This window comes from Thalassophryne amazonica, chromosome 22 (genome assembly GCF_902500255.1).
Source record: "Thalassophryne amazonica chromosome 22, fThaAma1.1, whole genome shotgun sequence".
Lineage (NCBI taxonomy): Eukaryota > Metazoa > Chordata > Actinopteri > Batrachoidiformes > Batrachoididae > Thalassophryne > Thalassophryne amazonica.
The window spans coordinates 5,723,656-5,745,289 of NC_047124.1; the positions used below are offsets into that span (position 1 = coordinate 5,723,656).

Consider the following 21,634-nt stretch of genomic DNA (forward strand, 5'->3'; position numbering starts at 1 on the left):
CTGTTACCAGTTATTTTTGTAATCTACACATCCTAAACTTTCTAATGATACCAAATTTATAGGGTTGTGATGGGCCGGGGGAGCCCTGTGGGACCATGCTGCCCCATCATGGCCTAGGTATGGAAAATTTGTCTCCACTTTGTCAAACTCTTTATATTTGTCAACCATGTGGAACACATGAAATCATCTCAGACCTTTTATCTGCTGATCTGTCAAACAGTGGAGGAATAACACACTTGGACAGGAAATAATTGTCCAGTTACTTTTAGCCACACAGAAAGTACCACTACATTAAGAGCAAATATTTATTCTTTATGCTTTCAGCGTCCAGCTGAGAGGTACCGCCGGTCTGTCCAGGGTGAACCCGCCTGTAACTGCTCAGCTCCAGCCCTCTCACTTAACTGCAATAAGCAGGTTCAGAAAATGTTTTGTTTTCAAGTCTAATATGCAACAGACAAATTAAGTAAATGGTAAATGGACTGCATTTATATAGCACTTTTTCATCTGCATCAGATGCTCAAAGTGCTTTACAATAATGGCTCACATTCACCCAGATGTGAAGGTCCTGCCACACAAGGACCCTACACACACTACACACCAGGAGCAACTCAGGGATTAAGGACCTTCCCCAAGGGCCCTTAGTGATTTTCCAGTCAGGCTGGGATGTGAACCAAGGATCCTCTGGTCTCAAGCCCAACGCTTAACCACTAGACCATCACCTCCCTTAACAATATTTGGACAAATAAAGAGTCCAAATATTTACGGGCCTCGGGTTGTTTTGTGAATGGCTGTGTTGGTGGAATCCAAAGTGTATTTTGCTTCTTTTTTTAAGCCTGTCATGCGATATCTTGCTGATCTCTGGGTCTTCATGGGAAACTTTTCATGTAGCTATTTTAGTCAAATACGTCACGGCCTTTATGTCGTCATCAGGCTGATGTTTCTTTGAGTTGTCCCCTTGAAATTTTGACAGAGGGGCATTTACATGTTTGCGTGTCATTTACATGTTTTTAGTGGACGTGCAACATGCCTGCACACACACACACACACGCGCGCGCGCGCGCGCGCGGAGTCTTGGAAGTCGTGCGTGCCCCTGCGCTGGTCTCGGTAAGACAACGCACAGCTGATGTGCACGCATTTAGTGTACGGACGGATAGAGAACAGAATCCTGATCCACAGGTTACTTTTCCAAAAGGACCAAACGCGCTTCTGTGACACGCGCACCGTGCGTCACATCTTGCACATTTCCTCACGGAGCTTTACGCACGGCTCTACAGCGCGCGCGCGCTGACTGCTAAAATCCTGGTTTAATGTGTTTATTCCTGAATAGCTGGATCAAGTGTAGAGGGTGCGTGCGTTTTGATTCCCCTTCACTGTGGGCGCGTACGCGCACACGTCACCACGGGAAGGGCAAAGCCCGTTAAAAACGCGCAGAATGTGACCGCGGAGTCCAGACGTCACGCCACACAGACAAACATGACAGTGGTGCCCGCGGAGAACCTGGATGAGTCCGTGGCACTGGCCGCCCTGTCCGCGCAGGATGTCTACGATCCGGAGCGGACCGAGAACCAGGAGTGCTGCGAGCGCGTGGTCATTAACATCTCCGGGCTGCGCTTCGAGACGCAGCTGAAGACCCTGGCACAGTTCCCCTCCACCCTGCTGGGGGATCCAAGGAAGAGGATGCGCTTTTTTGACCCGCTCAGGAACGAATACTTCTTCGACAGGAATCGACCCAGCTTCGATGCCATCCTGTACTACTACCAGTCCGGCGGGCGGCTCCGGAGACCCGTCAACGTGCCCGTGGACATCTTCATGGAGGAGCTCAAATTCTATGAGCTGGGGGAGGAAGTGATGGCCAGTTTTAAGGAGGACGAGGGCTTCATCAAGGAGGAGGAGCGCCCGCTGCCCGAGAACGAGTTCCAGCGACAGGTCTGGCTCCTGTTTGAGTACCCGGAAAGTTCTGGACCCGCTAGGGGGATCGCGATCGTGTCCGTGCTGGTGATCCTCATCTCCATCGTCATCTTCTGCATGGAGACTTTACCAGAGTTCAGAGAGGAAGCGAGAACCCCGGATGGACCGTCGGCGCTGAATGGAACCACGCGCGCAAAGACGCCAAACCCGTTCACGGACCCGTTTTTCATCGTGGAGACTCTGTGCATAGTCTGGTTCTCCTTCGAGCTGCTGGTTCGGTTCCTGGCGTGTCCAAGCAAAGCCGGGTTCTTCAAGAACATCATGAACACCATCGACATCGTGGCGATCATGCCCTACTTCATCACGCTGGGTCTGGAGTTGGCGGAGTATCAGGGGAACGGACAGCAGGCCATGTCCCTGGCCATCCTCAGGGTCATCCGCCTGGTCCGGGTCTTCCGGATCTTCAAGCTCTCCAGACACTCCAAGGGTCTGCAGATCCTCGGGAAGACTCTCCAGGCCAGCATGCGGGAGCTGGGACTCCTCATCTTCTTCCTCTTCATCGGAGTCATCCTCTTCTCCAGCGCGGTCTACTTCGCGGAGACCGACGACCCGCAATCGGGTTTCAGCAGCATCCCGGACGCCTTCTGGTGGGCGGTGGTTTCCATGACGACAGTGGGTTACGGGGACATGTGTCCGGTCACGATCGGGGGGAAGATCGTGGGCTCGCTGTGCGCCATCGCCGGCGTGCTGACCATCGCGCTGCCGGTTCCGGTCATCGTGTCCAACTTCAACTACTTTTATCACCGCGAGACCGAGCACGAGGAGCAGCTGCAGTACACGCACGTGACCTGCGGCCAGCAGCAGTTCGGACAGTTCAAGAAGAGCGACAGCAGGTCGTCCCTGTCCAAGTCCGAGTTGGTGGACAGCGAGGACTCGGACTTGGTCAAATACACAAACTGCAGCCCGCAGAAAACCTACAGCGACGTGTGAGCCGCGCGGGCGCACGCGATGGACACGGCGCACGTGTCGCGCCCTGTCATCAAAAGGAATAATTTTACGTCATAAAGACCCCTGGAGAGCAACGTCTTCCAAAAACTCATCAATCAGCACTTTAAATTTTTTTTTTTTTTTAAACGGTGTTTTATGTCTGTGTCTGCGGAACCGTGCGCGGAGCCTGTGCGCGCGCCTGTTCAGTCACTAATTTCATTGAGGAACGCAGGAACTTACCGATCAACGGGATCAATAATCAATTATCACAAACAAAAATTAGTTGAGAACTGTTCAGGGCTGGAAACCTGCAAGCTCAAAAACTCATCTGCAGACAATAGCGCCACCGTGTGGATACAAAGCGGCTCTGCAATCCTGTGTGGATGCAGTTTCCATGGTAACCGTTGGGCCTTTTCTGAGGACAAAAAATGTTTTGGATCCTCCATGTTGTTTGGTTCGGGGTACATCACGTGACCTGTCTGTCAAACACACCGGAGCCAGAGTTCAGTTCTTCATCAGCGACGTCATACCAAAAAAAAAAAAAAAAAAAAGTTTTCATTTTATAAAGTAACTGAACACTAAAATATTGACATATCATCACAATGAGGCAACATGAGATTTGATTTGGCAACATCTTAAACCTAATTTCTCAAATTTAACCAATTTAAATTGAAAGTTCAACAGTTTTAAATCAGCTCTCAGTCAAGTTTTACACTGGATGTCTTTGCTGATGCGTCACCAGATGGAGGCAAAGGGGCCTTGTACCTGCAACCTTCTGTATGGGATGCAAATATACCAACTGCTTTCCCCACAATTAGGTTCAGGATGAGGTGGCTTTATTTGTACCCGTAGGTAGATTTGTCTTGCAACAAACAGAAAGGGCGACTATGTTAGTCAGGCACAACAATTACAATAAAAACACTGAAAACACAAACAAAGAACATATGCAAAACAAAAGCATAACACAGACACAACCGGGCACTCACAAACTTACTAAAGAGTACAAACAGGCATCAAGAGAAACCACTTAAAGATGGCCAGCATAAAAAAAAAAAAAATCAATGTGCAAAAGGCTAATAAATAAATAAATAGATAGATAAATATATATAAATACGTGCAAACCCTGCTAAGATTTATTCAAGTGCACAATTGCCACTGAAATAAAACTACTCCTGTAGCGTTTTGTCCTACACCTTGGGGCTTTGAACCTACAGCCAGAAGGTAGGAAGAATTATTTTGGTCAGTTAAGGATTGACCAAAATAATTTGACATTTTTTTATTTTTATTTATTTATTTATTTATTTATTTATTTTTTGCATTTTTGCATTATTCAATTTTCATAAGTCAGCAATGGTTTGGTTTAAACTGGATTTCTTCTTCTTGATCTTGTTCTGGACCAGTATTCAACAGTTTTTGGGCGTCAAAGTCTTAATTACACACTCTGGGATCAAATCTGCACCTGAAACTGATTTAAAGCAGGACTTTTCACTGGTTTAAACTGATTTTCAAAATGTTCCACACCAGGAAAAAGTATATATTGTGCATCATTTTTAAAATCACTTTCTGACATTTTATAGGCCTAATGTTTAATTTATTTACTGTCAAATTATAATCAGTACTGAAAAAATCTTTAGTTGTAGCACAGCTGTGAGTCTGAAGTCAAACTCTGAACAGAAATTCTGTTAAACTTCTTTAAATTAATCATTTAAGTCTGTAAAATGTGAATATGTTTTGTTCTGGAATCAAAACTGACATTGTTAAATGTTTTATCCAAAACCCAAAGACATTCCCACAAAAGTTAAAATTGAGTAGTTTAAATATTTTCTCATTTCCAAAGAGTAAGTTGATTAAAGAAAACATTTTCTGATGATGAACTGAGTCGGGTCACGTGCTGTTTGAGGTCACGCCTCTTTACCTTTGACCTTTACTTGCCTGGATCCATCCCGCTGAGGATTCGAAGGGCCGTTACACCAACACTGGAGTTACTATGGCCATCGTTTTCACTGTGATCTGAAGGGGGCGCCGTTTCCACCGTGGCGTCAGGGGGATTATCACCTGAATGACCGACAGGGGGCGTAAACGGAGGTCAGTCACTAAACCACACCTACTGCCTTCATTCACAACCAATCGACTGATCAAAACATATCAATCAACTGCTTTGATAATCGATTAATTAGTAACATTATCAAAAGTGTGCAGCTTCTAAAATGAAACCATTTTCTGCTTCTGTTTTAAACTGACTGACACCTTCAACAAACTGGTTTAAACAGATTTTAAGTAAACCAGCAAATAATGTATGCACATTTTAATCAACTCAGTCAGTATCTCAAACTGGATTTAATCTGGTGAAATTACAGATAATCTGGTTTAAATTGCTGCCACTGCTTCCTCTTCCATTTTACTTGTCTCCTTCAAAAATTTTGGATTTTTACGAGGCTTTCAAGACAGGTGTGAAATCAGATTTTAGATGATTTTTAGACTAGATTTCTCTCCATCACAACCACATGGAAACTGGTGTAAACTGGGTTAGGGTTGAATAATATTAAAGTGAGTCTGAAGGGCTTTTCAGACAGATTTTTAAACCAAACATCATCATGTAAATTTGAGCCCAAACACCAAATACTTGATTTTGAAGTGGCCTGAAATCTTTTTAAAAGAATAAAAAATTGAAGCGTTTTTTTTAATCCATTTACATTTGTTTAATATGGTTTTAAATTGTGCACCTGCTCCTTCTTTTAAAAGAGATATAAACGAGATATCAGATGTTTGAAATCTGCGACTAATGCGACTAATTTGTGATCAACTGATTTAAAGTTTTAACAGATCAAGACAATTCATTACATAGTTGTAAAATTTAATTTAAAATGTTATTTTTAAACACATCCCTGATGAAATAATTAAACATGTTTGATTTCACACTAAAGATTGTTGATAAAGCATCGTGTTAAATATTATATCATGAATTTTTTTTCCACCTGTGAAAGGTTTTAGTCGGTATTTTAACTTTGTTAGCGCAGTACTGCTGCCTGCCAGCAGGTGGCAGTGTCTGCTAGGGTTCGCTGAACGTGTAGCGGACGTAACGTAAACACAACGGCAGGGCCTCACATTTTAACCACCACTGTGTTTCAGATGAGATTAGAGTCTCTTTATTAAAGAGATTTGCGACATGAGGAGTAAAGAAAAAAAACGTTCAACGTGATTCGTTGTGCCATCTTGGGGCAAAAATACTGTTGGCTGTTAATGTGTCTGCATGCAAATCCAGCTATTTTATTTATTTATGATGCCGTGTTGTTGTGCATTTGGAGGCACAAATAGACAAAACAAGGGCTTCAAGATGTACAGATTCCCTTCAGATCCAAACAGAAGAAAAATTTGGGAAAATAAAGTCAGCTGTGTGGGATGGAAGTTGACATCACCATCAAAGCTTTGTGAGGTAAATTCATCGTTCAGTCCCATGTAGAGTAAAACTCAACTAAACCGCCGTCGTATAAAACAGATATTCACAGTCACCGGACAAAAAATGTCCCAGTTTTGTATTGTTTTGCATGTAATAAACACCGTATATAACGGATTTTGTACAGCGGATTTGTCGCTCATATCAGATAAAATGTCCCGTCTGATCACAATGTATTTCCATTAAAAACCCAGAGCAGTCTGGACGTGCACAGTAACAGAGGTACAAATTAAAGTTTAGCTCTGACACTCCCCGATTTGTGGAAAGTGGGAGAGGAATCATTCCAGTGATTAAAAGTCTGACCGTTGAGTTTTTTTTCAAACGGTGTTCAGACTCGGACTTGCAGCCTGACATGCACCTGTTAAATCAAACACAAAAGGCTGTGATTTGACACTTTTCTGCTTTTAAACCTTCGTCTGCCATCATATCATAACAGTTTTTTATAGCTCGCACGCTGATAAATGGATCAGAAAAGTCTGCATCACATTTACAGCATGGAGTCGGTAAAAGAGGAAAATGTTCAGCTTACCTTTGATTTTGGAGGTGATGACTGTAGAAAGAAAAGCTTGATGAGGGTTAAATTAGTCCAAAGCATAATGTAGAGACGGAGAACTTTAAAACTGTCACACATGTCACTGCATGACACAGAGTTAAAGAGCAGCAGCTGGATAAATCAGGCTTTAAATTAATTAAATAGATCATCATAAATGGTAAATTTATGTAAATTTGATAGCTTAACTATTTTTTATATTTATTTTGATAGCACTTGTACCTGGATGTGTTGCTGTATGTGGTTCTAATTTGAAAACATTAAAGGTTCATTCAGTATTTCAGCGCAGTTGGACCCAAAATGGCACCATGTTCTGAGCTGACGCCACTCTATCAAGGCACCCTATAGCTGAGATCTCACTGATCCCTGACAGCTGCTGGTCTGAGTGCTGAAGTGCCCTTGAGCAAGACATGAAACTGAAATTGTTGCTATTGCTCAGAGTGGGAGTGTGCAGAGAAGCCCCACTTTAATCCTGTTTACCTTTGGATCACAGCAGACTTTTTCGCAGACTTTAATCTGTTTCTTCGGAATCGGGGGCTCAACATCAGCACCAGCAGTACTACAGGAAGAAAACAACATCAAGTTTGTCAGCGTTCAGACAATAAACAGGAAGTGATGGCTGCTGGTCAGTTCTGCCCTTCATCCTCAGTGATGATGACGATGGCCTGGAGACCAGCTGGAAACAAAGACGAGTAAAAGTGTGACAAACGATGACGTGATGGGACACGGTGCACACGGCCATTACATAAAAGCTGTGTTTTTCTTTACAATCGATCAGACATAACAACAAATGTCGACCAGCAGTGGGCGGTCTCACACGCACACACAAAACACATCTCTGTGAAGTCACAAAGTAAAAACTGTTTGATAAAGAAAAAGACAACAGGGAAGATCTGTGTGGGAAACAGAACCTGGATCTGATCAGGATCTGGATCAGTTCTGGTGTGATGATTCTTACTGGGTTCCTGTGACTGTATAGGAGCAGTGGGTGTGACTGTTGTTTGATTTTCAGGGTGAGGACGGCGACGGCTTTCCAAACTCAAAGAGGACGTGTGCTGATGGACGGATCCGTGCCACATGCTGCCAGCTGGTGAAACTGCACTCGGACTGTGAATCTTGAATCTATGAATATTTTAAATGTCTGAAGGTTGTTCACATGTTCACGAGGATATAAGAAGAGTTTGTTCATCACATATCATCGTCAAAACAAAAGTTCTCACGCTTGGACTCTCCAGCATGTTTGGCTTTTGTTTTGACGGCTCCAATCAGAAGCAGGAATAATAACTAATCAATAATCTGTTCTGTTTGGCCACTGAAGTTCTATTTTTTAACATATCACACTCTATGTTTTGTAAGAACAATAATGACTTCATTATTTTGTAGACTTCAACATTTTTGCTAATGTTTCCATTTTACTTTTCAACTTTGCCTTGATACGAGTGGAGCGACTCCAGAAAAAAGAAAGAAAAGAAAAGAACGTCTGCACAGAATAGAATTTTGAAAAATCTGTTTATTTGCACAGAATAGAATTTTGAAAAATCTGTTTATTTGCCATCATCTTTTCTTTGGATGATTTGAATGTTAGTGTTTGGCTTTTTTATGATCAGAATGCTGTACGTGTAATAATCAATAACACCTACCTCAGTGTCCGATCGCCATCCATATTAGCTTTAACAACTGAAAGATGCTGGTGTCTCTACATCACCTTCACCAGCGGAATCAGAATCACAATCCAAATCGGAATCAGAATCAGCTTCATCATCAGCACATCCGCTTCCTATAAGCTGCGCTTGAAAAACGGCTCCATGCTGCCAAAGTTTGTGACCGCTTCATATCTGAAAGAAGAAATGAAAGAAAAAAAAAAAAAACCCAGGAAGAAGCTGAATCGGAGCTGATTTCCAAACCGGGTGCCTCGAAATACAAACAGGAGTCATAATTACATTTCTGTTTCTGACAGCATTGATGTTTCAGGTGCTATTCTCACATTCTACCAGATGGTGGTGCCAGAGAGTGTCTGCTAAGAACTGTGGGGTGAGAAATTGCTGCATCATAATTCCAACAGGTACAAGATGTTGGGAAACACACACACACCTGCTTATAACTGGTCCCCATGGTCTTCATATGACCAGCAAGTGGCATCAAATGTCCACATCAAAATTTAGAGTAAGAAATTATTTTTGTCTGTAAATAAGGTTTGTGACGTACATCACAGCAGAGTTACTTACGAGCATCATAAATGTCAGTTTGCAAAGAAATCCATTAAGACTGAATAACAGAGTCTGAATTGAATGGACACTGAATATAATAAATAACCTTCTTATATAGTCATTTAATAAAAATTACTATAGAAAATGATCAATTCTAGTCAAAGCTTGATTCATCCAAGATATTCACATCTGATTTTTTTGTTTTTTTTTTAGTGAGTAAATGTTCCATTTCTATTCAGTCACATTGATATAAATCAAGAAACTGATATTTCTTGTGCAATATGAAAAACTACACATCCACTGTACACATAACAATTCAATATTGAGGAAAAAGCAGATTTAAAAAGATATTTTGACAGATTTTTTGTTGAAAATTTCAATTCATTTCATTTCACTGAAGGTGTCAAAATGCAGTAATTAATGTAATCAGAGCAGGGCTGGTATTTTGGGTCTAGCTTGTAATTGAGTAATTTTGCTCCAATGCAGCTTCTCTCTGAGGCTATGCAAAGAAAATAAGTGAAAATGATATTAGCTCATTATGCAACTTAATCCAGTATAATTTATTGGAGTATAAAGGCTCCAAAACTGGATTAATTTAGTTTGGAGTCATTTAGACTGTAAGTCAGGACTACAGCCTTCAAATAATTGTTAATTCAGCTAACCTAGCACAGATGCTATAATAGTTGACCAAGTCAGCTAACATGGCTAGCTATCTTATGACGTTATAACGTTATCACACTCCCACCTTGCTACATCACAAAGAGATTCAAATAAAACAAATGCTTCAAAAACAAATTACATTTAATTTCAACACTTTGAGAAACTCTGACCCTGCAACCTCAGTAATACAGGAAGTTCTCGAAGCGCAAAAGTAATTCACCTTTAAGTCATCATTGGATTCATTAAATGCAGATGTCTGTAATTAATGCAAAACTGCAAAGATTTGGACTGTAACACAGAAAACCAGCAGACTTACAAACAGCCGTCCATCATAAAGCAATAATGCATCATCAGCAAATGTGGGTTGTGTGGTTGCTTCTGTGTGTGCATCACCACTTCATAGTGCCTTAATCAGGATCTGATTCAGCTAATTACCCTGTCAAATGCATCTGAAGAACAAGAAAGCATATTTATATCAGCACTGTAAAGATAAAACTGTAGAAATAGTGCATTACAAATTATAATATATTGAATGTCCAGTAAAAAGTCTTCCTGTTTTGTTTTTTTTTCCTGAGAAGAAAATAAAATAACAGTTTAAAAAACAAAAAGTATTTCTACAGGAACCTAGTGGCCATGAATGCTGGTAATTATTCATTTACTTGAATTTGGTTTAATCATCTCGCTATCTCAAGATTAAAACAAACTGTGTTTGTGCTTTTCTTTTTGTTTAAATATTCTAACACAGTATGAACGCAAGTGGTGGAATCTGAAATTTGAGAAATAAAGTTATTTTTTGTCACTTATCTAAACAAGGATTACGGATGATGACTGAAAAATGATATTCTTGTGATAAGAATATTTCTTGTTCTGAATTTATTCTGGAAATGTCAGTTTTTATTTTAGTTTGAAAAACACTTGTTCAAAAGTGATATGAAATGAAGTCATATTGTATCAGGACTTGAATATATTTAGTCTGAAAATTCACTGTAGATCTCATCTTAAAATGAAAAAAGAAAATATTCCATTTTGAAAAAAATAATAATGTTGCATCATAAGACAGACGTCACTGTGAAAAAAATATTTTCCTACTAACGTTTTAATATGTAAATGAACTTTTTCTTAAGATAATGAAGAGAAAGTTTTTTTCTTTGCTTATTACTTTTAAAATTTTGCCACCACACAAAGATGAAATCAAGTTATTGTAATTGTAGATGGAACATTCCAAACAGATCATATTTCCATTCATAAAATTGATCATTATCAATTAAAGAACTGATTGACTAATTATGTACAATGTGTATGTAGTTCTGAAATTATATATTTAATTTTTTTCCGGTTTTAACAGAATGAAAGGTTCTGAGAAAAAATAATGTCAAGTTTGTCTTTTTGTATGAGGTCGTGTTTTGTTATGCTTCGTGTTTTCTTGCTGCACCAAAACGTATTTATGATTGTTAAAAAAATAATAAAAATCAAACAAGAAAACTCAGTGTGAATCCTCACGTTGTATCATCTGTGTTCTGAATCTCATATCATTTTGCTGTATGACAGTAGTGACTAAATGTGGCCTTTTATATTTTTAATGTTCTGTAATGTAAATGATTTACAGGTTGCTATGTGAAGCTTAACAAAGCTTTATGTTTGAGAAATAAATTAACTGTGCTCACGTGGTCAAAATGTATCTTTGTTGTTAACGCAAATCATTTTCACGATTCTTTACTGTTGATCATAAAAAAATGAACAATCTGTGTGAATCAGCGAAGTCGCTTCCAAACACGTCAGACTCATCAACTTGTGTCATTAGCAAGGATGTGTAAACAAGCGGAAACACTTTACGTGGTTCGTCACAAGTGCCTTCTTAACACTTGAGTTCAAATTTTGTGAACGCTGTCACCCAAATTAACACTGACACCCAATAAGTCATGTTTGTACCAAAGGCCTGTGAGCTAATGGAGGCGGCTAACATATTAGCTTGTGGTGTGTGATGTCACACACTCCGGTTTATACAATGAGTATAAACTGCTGCAAAGACACATCAAAAGTATATGTAGTTCATCATAAGACAAGAATAATAGATAATAATTATTCATTCTAATAATAATTTTCAATCTAGCTAGCCTAGCCTGTACACATGTAGCACTATTTAAGCCACTTTGTGGAATCTTTTAAGAATAACTGTTTTGTTTTATTAAATTCTTTTTTGTGACATTTTTGCTTTTAATTTATACTTATGGTTATATTTTAATAAGTCAAGATACAAGATAATTTATTGATCATATGCAGTTTAACACAGAGTCAACAGTGCAATGAAATGCTTAGGATGAGAAGGACTGTTCAAACTCGCAGGAAGTACTAATAGCATGCAATATAAATACCGAAAATATAAGCATATTTAAAAAATAAATAAATAATAATAATAATAATAATAACAATAATAATAATACAGTAATAGTCAGCAGTAGTCAGGTTGTAGTATTCACAGGTTGTAGTATTGTTCATATTGCACATACATGACATATTGCACAGTTGTGTAGCAAGTTATTGCACAGGTAATAACAAATAGTAAAAACTGAGATGAGTTATGAAAGGTAAGGTGGTGACATACAAGATACAGTCACATTGATAACAGCAACAGACATATAGTGTTAAAGAAGTGGCTTAGTGCAGTGTTATTATCATAGTTGTGTGTTATTTAGAGTTCAGTAGTCTGACAGCCTGTGGACTTTAAGTCTTTAATTTTATGGTTTTGTTTTCAGATGTACAGCACTTTTTAATATCTGACCTGAAAATTCTTTATAAATTATTATTATTGTTGAGAATGTGTCTGCTTTTAATTGGTGTTAAAATGCTTTCAAGCATTTTTTTAATTTAGCTCAATCTAAAATAACTGGTTTGAAGATGTTCTATGCAATGAGTATAAGTGCTTAAATGAGCTTTAATGGATGATAAAAGTGCTTGAAATTCAGCGCTAACCGTCTTGGAACTGGTTCTCAACAGAAAACTGGTTTAAAGAAGATTTCTTACATTTTTTTTTTTTAGATTTTTGAACTTTTGCTAGCTTATCTGTGATGGTATTCCTCCCAATATTACCTAATTGTAAAAAAAAAAAAAAAAAAGCAAACCCTCATGATAATAACAGATGAATCAATAGAGAAATAATTGTTTGTTGTGTCATTACTGCTGAGGAATTAACAAAAAAATTATTATTTTAATATATAAGTGTTTTCTAGAGGAGAATAAGAAGTCATGGTTTGTTGGTAGATTTTACCTATCATTTGCAGCCTGGAGGGAATCCCTGCTTCATGCATCACACTGCCACCATGGCGTGCTTTCTATTTTTAGCTTCTTTCTTTGAGGGGATTCTTCAGTCTATTTTTCCAAAGGTTGGTCGTCTGTACCACTTAACCGTCACAGGAGGGGACGCTCGCTGGAAAAGGAGAAAACAAAAGCACTGAAACATCAGAGTCCTGACAGCTGACATCATGAAACCATGGCAACAGGCCACACGGGATTCACACGTATGATGCTCCGCGTGTTTGCTGCGTGTCCCCTCTGACTCTGTTTGCTGATGGTACAACCCAAGAAATTATAAAAATATATTCAAAAGACCCGTACTGCTGAGAGAAGAGTCACCTGCAGGAAAAGACATTTGACTGCACATATATTAGAAATAAACATCCCTCCAATCCAAGACAATAATAACTCAACTGGAGCAGCAGGGTTTAGAAAGCAGACTTTCTGGATTATTGATAATCCCGTGTGAGACCTGAGACAATTTTGTGGCTATGACAACATCCAGTAATGGCTGAAGACAAAATGATGATGTCATAACGTGTCGCGCAGACCGTTCTTTCGGATCCCGGCTGTAGTCAGACCTGATCCAGATTTCACAGACTGTTTATGTGAAAGGTGGATTATGATGATCCAGCCAAGAGTCCTCAGAGTCACATGAGCATTTCAAGAGTAAATTAATTCCACTTATTTTGAGATAAAATGTGGACAGAGATGCTCATTCTTGGAAACAACAGGATTTTCCTTGGATCAGGAGTCAGTCATTTGGATCAGCTAATAGAGACAATGTGACAAGCACAGCGCCAGACTAAGAGATTGGTTGGATTTAGGACCTCTGTGTGGCTGCTTTGAGGTTTGCATTTATTTGTGTGTGTGTGTGCGCATGTGCGCAAAGACACCATGTCAGACAGACTTTCTGTAAGACATCATTTATTGATGGAGCTTTTCACTCGGAGCACAGCATGTTCACTCATAGTGAAGCTGAACGAGTCTCATGACCACATGGTTCCTGAATCCTGAAGCCCAGCACACTTTAAAGTGTTCTCATCTAATAATTGAAAACCTGGTTCAAAGTCTGATGAAATGCCCGGCTGAAACCCCGTTAACGCCCGGCTAAAACCCCGCTCACGCTGGGTTTAAAATGCGTTAACGCCCGTCTTAAAACCCGTTAACGCCCAGCTGAAACCCGTTAACGCCCAGCTAAAACCCTGTTAATGTCCAGCTTGAAACCCCATTAACGTCTGGCTCAAAACCCGTTAACGCCCGGCTGTAACCCCGTTAACACCCGGTTGAAACCCCACTCACGCCAGGTTTAAAACCCGTTAACGCCCAGCTGAAACCCCGCTCATGCCGGGCTTAAAACCCGTTAACGCCCAGCTGAAACCCCGCTCATGCCGGGTTTAAAAACCCGTTAACGCCCAGCTGAAACCCCCCTCACGCCCGGCTAAAATCCCACTCATGCCGGGTTTAAAACCCGTTAACGCCTGGCTGAAACCCTGTTAACAGCCTGGCTGAAACCACGTTAACACCCGCTTAAAACCCGTTAACACTCAGCTGATAGCCCATTGACGCCCAGTTGAAACCCCATTAAAAGCTAGTTTGAACGCTGAAATTTTAAACCTTGGCCAACTTGAAGAAATGAAGCTGCTCTTCTTCATGTGTTCATCACGTACTGAACTGCTGTTTTTATTATCAGTAGAGGTTCCCTCAGAGTGGACAGATGTGGACGTTAGTGTAACACGCTTTGACTTTATGTTTTGGTTTGTGTTGCAGGTCTTGTTTTTTCGCTCATTTCCTCGTCATCATCAGCTCTCTCTCTGTCCATTATCCTTCCTTCCTGCTCTGTCACTTTGCCTCGTCTCACCCATGACTTGGCTCTAATAATAGCTCCCTGAAGCCGGGCCCTGGTGGCCTCTGAGGGCCGTGTGTTGGTCTTGAAGGACACTGAATGAATTGGCCACGGTCTTTACCCAGCATGCCTCAGGGCATATAAATAAGACCAGGATCTGCAGCCGCATTATATAAGAATCCTGCATGTTTATGAATGAGGTTTTACATTCAGAAGCTGCAGATGCTGCTTTGAACAACTGTACGGAAGCCTGATGTGAACGAGAAAACACTCTTAGCACACTGCATTTCCTTGATTAAACACCTGACCTTGAATAGAGACCTGCCTCATTTAATGGCCAGGTCAAAACTTCAAGTATTTGAACTTTAAGTATTTAAAACCTGGTGAAAATATTTGGGTGTAAGAAAACTTACTTCTCGAAATGGTGTGCAGGAGCTTGGCCTACTTTTTTGGTGCCATTGTTGGTCAGAACATTAGCATTGCTTTACTATCCTAACTGGTGACATCATGACAGGCTAGAGAAATGCAATGCATGATAGGAAAAGGACGACGGTGGATCAGTCAGTGTAAAATCACACTGAGTGCACTCGGTTGCTTTCAGTCAGTTGACTTATTAGCGACCACCCACATCAAGTGTTTGTGTTCTTAGCATAAGTACACACTCTCAGACTCAATCAATCTGACTTCCCGTAGTCTTGGTGTCAAAATAACTTAAAGGTCAGTTGTGCTACTGCAGACAACGACCTCCAAACTAAAGGAAGAGCTGGTTTTCATGCTGGGAACGACCACGGCTCTGGTCCCCATTGTTCCCGCCATAAACATCAGCGAGGACGAAGAGGAGGAGGGACGTCGCCGCCTCATGTCCCCAGTGGCAATGCCCAGTCCTGTCATCTCCTGCCTCATGGCCCAATCAGGGCCAACATCCTCATTAAGCCTGCGTTCCACAGGGGCTCTTCATCCGCCATCCTCATCATCTCTTTGAAAAGCCGCACAGGCTGCCATCTGAGCTGACATCCTGTCACCCAGGATACCGCCACCAAAACCTCAGACAGCCAGGCAACATAGAAACATGGACGTGAACCTGTCATCAGAGAGGACCCGGACTGGAACTACGGAACTGATCAGAACCGCTGTGTGAAGCTGAATTCATGTTCGTGTGATCTGCTGAATGTCACACAGAGCGTTTGGCTAACAAGGAGTCAAATAAAACAAATCCCTGCCAATCACAGGAGGCCTGGAGAACTCAGCAGCAGCTGGAACAAAGGGGCGTGTCTTAAAGTTTCTGCTGGCTGTGAGATATGAGGTGGGATAACGTCTTTCAGCTTTTCCACGCTGAGCATTAGCATCGTGTCGTACGTTACACAGAACGTTCAAATCGCTCTGGTTCAGACACGTGAAACCCGCCTACGTCTTGGTGACAGGAGGCCTGCACCTACACGCTCAGACCTCTGGAGGTCCTGTCACACAAAATGACTTTTAAACTCACCCAAAAGAAAAGAAGGAACTTTTTCCCCCACATCCTCTCTATGAAAAACAAACCAGCACTTGTTTCTGCACATTCAAGTTAAAATAACAACAGATCACTAATTAACACAAACGCTAATAAAGGTTTCTCCAAATTAATTATTTTTTACCACTTTAACTTAATTTGGATTAATTAGTTGTTACCAGTTGAAGTGATTTCTTTGCGTTTTTCCAACAATTATCTTTTTTGAGTTGATAATTATCCACTGAAGCACATTGGTGTCGCTGCAAAACAAAACTGGACGGAAAATGTTCCGTTTTGTTGTCATTAAGGGTTATAGCACTGATACCAGCTGTATTTGCTGGGTCAAAGGTGACAGTACTTGAAACAACGCCCCGGTGGTATTTTAATGGTCTGTCACAGTTTACTGAAGCTGAAAGTAAACTGTGTGAGCTTATCATAGTATTTGGGTTGAAATCAGGTACATTATAGTGTATGAATCATGACAACTTTGTGCTACTGCATTTGTAATTAGACAAAATGCTCATCAGCTGTTAAATTGTTCATTTCTTCATTTACAAACGTGTCAATATAATGCACACAAATATAATAATCTTCCAGCTGGAACACAAAGACTTGACGTTCTTCAGGGAACAAACCACATCTTTCAACGGGTATACGTAAAAAAAAAGTGAATAAACGACTTCATGAGAACATGACAACACTATTACATTTCATAAGCTGATATCAGACAATAAAATGTATTGATCTGTCCATAAAGCTTCAGCACATTGCTGGTTTCTCACCGTTACCATGGCAACACCAGATGATTTCTACTAACAGAGTGCAAAGTGATCAGCAGCTGATTTTTGGGAACATGCGCGGATCGCAAGGTGCAGCCTTTTTTTTTTTTTTTTTTTTTTTGGGACAAAAATGAAATGTGACCCATTGCTTGAAATGTTGCTGCAATTATGGCAACAAACAAACAACAAAACAACAATTAAAAGCCTGCAAATAATGAAATAAATATTTACACGTGGTCAGTTTGAAGGGCATGAAAGAAACAACTTTTCACCATTTTATTTTTTTGGCCCAACAGCGCAGTCGTGTGATTTATTTATTTTCTTTTGTCATTGTAGTGACACACACGCACACGCACACGCACACGCACACGCACACGCACACACACACACACACACACACACACACACTATTTATAAAGGAGGAGCTGGTTTTCACAGCGCTTCACTTTTTCCACATTTTGTTATGTTACAGCCTTATTCCAAAATGGTGCACTCCAATTAAGCTGTAGAAACATGTCATGGAAGATCAGTGGAAACAGGATGCACCTGAGCTGAAGTTTGAGCTTCATGGCAAAGACTGTGAATAGTTAGATACATTTCTTTGTTTGTTTTTTTTTTTATAAATTTGCAAAAATCCACAATGTCGTTATGAGTTATGAGTATTATGAGATGTATACATCCATCCATACATGTATGGATGGATGTATACACACGTATGCATATATATATCACAGCATGCAGAAAGTGATTTTTAAATTGATATATTTTATAAGTTTTCTTACAAAATGGTGCATAAGTATGATTTTTTTTTTTTTTTTTTTTTGGCATTTTGAGCACTTTATCTGACAGGTCGTCACTGTGCAGCTCTGCAGATACAGCAGATTTTTTTTTTTTTTTTTTTAATAACAGTCTGTCTGCATTGCGTCGAATCCCCCCTCCCTCGGTCACCCCTCCCTCTCCGCTTTCTCCCGTACATGAATCCTGCAATATGCTTCCAAATTAGCGGAGTCACAGTCTGCGCTGCGCTCCTCCCGGACGCGGGATCTGGAGCTGGACCCGTTTTTTTCCTCAGACTTTTCCCACCAGCTCGCGTCCGGTTCCACCTGCGCTGTTTTTCCAGCATGATTTGGATAAATGCGCCGCGGTCCTCCTCCTCCTCCTCCTCCTTCTCCTCATCATCCTCCTCGGATCGACGCTGAAAACTGACACCAAGAGGATGTTGACCAAGACAACATAGTCTATTAATATTTCACGGATCCTGAAAGCGACACTGACGCTGCGGCCGTGGAGAGGTGCGCATGGAACTCACGCAAACAGGTAAATGTGCAGCTTTTCTGTTTAATCACGTGAGCAGAGCCGATTTTAGAGTTTGTGAGCGCACAGTGCGCACAGTGCGACACTGCAAAGTTGATGTATGCGGTAAAATGCAGCGCGCGCGCACTGGCGTACTGCAGGAAGCTTCCGGAGACTAGATGGAGTTTTTGTCTTTCAGGTGGCAGATGAAGCTTCGCTGAGATAAAGATGATGGTGGAGATGATGATGGAGGATCTGCACTGCTCTCCCCTCCAGTAGGAGTATCTTCACTAGGGTTGCACCAACCTGATAACCCCCCCTTCTCCCGCCACCAGGCAGGATGACCGTGGTATCAACAGACAACGTGGACGACACCGCCACCCTGCCAGGACACCCGCAGGACCCCTACCCTCCTGATGATGATGGCCACGATGAACACGACTGCTGCGAGCGATGTGGTCATCAATATCTCTGGGCTTCGCTTCGAGACCCAGTTGAAAACTCTTGCCCAGTTCCCGGATACTCTCCTGGGGAACCCCAAGAGAGAATGCGCTACTTTGACCCATTACGAAACGAGTACTTCTTCGACCGGAATCGCCCGAGTTTTGATGCCATCCTGTACTACTACCAGTCTGGAGGCAGGCTGAGGAGGCCAGTTAACGTGCCGCTGGATATGTTCTCAGAGGAGATAAAGTTTTATGAACTTGGGGCAGAGGCCATGGAGAAATTCAGAGAGGATGAGGGCTTCATTCGGGAGGAGGAGCGGCCTTTGCCAGAGAAAGAGTTCCAGAGACAGATATGGCTCCTATTTGAGCATCCAGAAGGAGTTCTGGACCAGCCCGGGGAATTGCAATAGTCTCAGTGATGGTTATTCTGATTTCTATTGTCATATTCTGTTTGGAGACATTGCCGGAACTGAAAGAGGACCCCAACGATCGGCTGCGGACAGTGGGGAACTCCACCATCTATTACAAAGCAAATATCCTCACAGACCCCTTCTTTGTTGTGGAGACACTCTGCATCATCTGGTTTTCCTTTGAGTTAATAGTTCGCTTTTTTGCTTGCCCCAGTAAGGCAGCATTCTTCAAGAACATGATGAACACCATCGATATCGTGGCTATAATCCCGTACTTCATCACGCTCGGAACAGAGTTAGCTGATGATCAAGGTAACCGAGAGGGTAAGGCTGGAGGGGAACAAGCCACCTCTCTGGCTATCCTCAGGGTCATCCGTCTGGTGAGGGTGTTCAGAATCTTTAAACTGTCCCGTCACTCCAAGGGGCTCCAGATTTTGGGGCAAACTCTGAAGGCCAGCATGCGGGAGCTGGGCTTGCTCATTTTCTTCCTCTTTATTGGTGTGATTTTGTTCTCCAGCGCTGTCTACTTTGCAGAGGCAGAGGAAAAGGAATCCTTCTTCATGAGCATCCCCGATGCTTTCTGGTGGGCTGTGGTATCCATGACGACAGTTGGCTATGGGGATATGTACCCCGTGACCATCGGAGGCAAGATCGTGGGTTCGCTGTGTGCCATTGCTGGAGTGTTGACCATCGCACTGCCCGTCCCCGTCATCGTGTCCAACTTCAACTATTTCTACCACAGGGAGACAGACGGGGAGGAGCAGGCCCAGTTGCTGAATGTCAGCAACCAGAACTTGGTGTCGGACACCAACTCCAGCCGCCGCAGCTCATCGGTGGTCAGCAAGTCTGAATACATGGAGATTGATGAGGACATGAAGAACAGCATTGACAATTTTAGGGAAGCAAACCTCAGGACTGCCAACTGCACGGCACCGAGCCAGAACTGTGTCAACAAGGTGAAGCTCCTCACCGACGTATGAAGCGCCCCCTAGCCACCGCTGTAAATATTGTAGAAATTTACGGATGCTTTATACCTCACTGGTGCATTTTCCACCAATGATCCATTCAAACTTTATGTGTGAAGATTTTGAGGCACACGTGATGAACGAGCTGCTCAGTTATGTCATGAAAATACTCTGGCACAGGTGCGTCTGCAAAAGGTCAAGATGACAAAGAAATGAAAAAATTTCTGATCAATGATTCCCTCAATTTAATCATTTGAAACATCAAATTTCCTTATTTAGTTCTTATTGTTTTTTCCGTAGTTTTACATACATACACACACACACACACATTATATATATATATATATATATATATATATATATATATATATATATATATATATAATATATATATATATATATATATATATATAATAATGAAGCCATTCAATACCTTACTGGTGTAACTAGAAGGACACTTAATGTATAATTTTGCCATCTTTCTATGTTTTGACTGAAAATTTTGGAGTGGTCTGGTTCAGATGGGATTGTGGATCCAGCTCCTAATTTAATGCTTCCTGTACTTACATAGGTCCAATATGTTTACCAAGTTTAATGAAAACTGGATGCATTAAAATTCCATATTTTGCAAATTATTTTAAAACAGAAATTTCACATTTTTGTGGTTTCTATTCTTGGCCAGACCCAACGTTTATAAAATAGGTAGACAGGTTCTAGTAAAATGTTTAGTAACTTACTGTATCCAGGAATTTTCCTCTATCCAGAGAGAACCCATGCAAACACAGAGAGAAATGCTAACTCCACACAGAAAGGGCTGGAGAGCTGGGATCCGGGAAATTCACTATTTCAAAAATCTATTTTAAAATTTCCCAATCCACCTCTTTACCAAGATCCACCCTAAACGTTAAAGGACATGTTGCATGTTATTTAACAACACAACATCTAAAAATTCACGATGTACTTCTATCCATGTGTATGTGGTCACGATTAGTGGTCACTAACGTACTTTATTGATAATTAAAGCTCTCACTCGGAGAGTCACAGGTGCATTTCTGGAAAACATTTTACTTGTCATTTCTCAGCTGGTGATGTCAGTCTGAGCAAACGCAGAAAACAGCACAATGGCAAACGTTGCAACTTCAGATCATGAAACTGCTGACCATTCATACGAAAGTGATGGTTCAGCATTCACTCAAATCAGTGGACCTGTGAGCCTGGAAAAGTTATGAATGTTATTTTCGGGAGTTAATGGACTTCCTTCCAGTGCGCAAATGTGCACGAGTGTTGCGCACGCCACCCGATTCACTGCCGCATCCAGAGAAGAGACCGACACTTCACTCTCAGCTTAA

General features: G+C 41.3%; 2 protein-coding genes and 1 long non-coding RNA gene across 3 annotated transcripts; all 3 read left to right on the top strand.

Moving 5' to 3' along the window:
- The first annotated feature begins 1,086 nt into the window (after positions 1–1,086).
- LOC117503901 (shaker-related potassium channel tsha2-like) lies at positions 1,087–3,010 on the top strand. Its single transcript, XM_034163187.1, has one exon. It carries the CDS (start codon positions 1,474–1,476, stop codon positions 2,896–2,898), a length of 1,425 nt encoding a protein of 474 aa, XP_034019078.1. The 5' UTR covers positions 1,087–1,473; the 3' UTR covers positions 2,899–3,010.
- Positions 3,011–4,557: 1,547 nt separating this feature from the next.
- On the top strand, positions 4,558–8,376 carry LOC117503902. Its single transcript, XR_004558689.1, has 2 exons — positions 4,558–4,980; positions 7,912–8,376. It is a non-coding gene; the product is annotated as an uncharacterized LOC117503902 (long non-coding RNA).
- A 10,406-nt stretch (positions 8,377–18,782) lies between these two features.
- kcna1b (potassium voltage-gated channel, shaker-related subfamily, member 1b) lies at positions 18,783–20,515 on the top strand. The gene is given in 4 exon segments (XM_034163186.1): positions 18,783–18,918; positions 18,920–19,010; positions 19,013–19,287; positions 19,290–20,515. Coding segments are annotated over 4 exon segments (1,491 nt in total). The 5' UTR covers positions 18,783–18,804; the 3' UTR covers positions 20,301–20,515.
- The last annotated feature ends 1,119 nt before the right edge of the window (positions 20,516–21,634 follow it).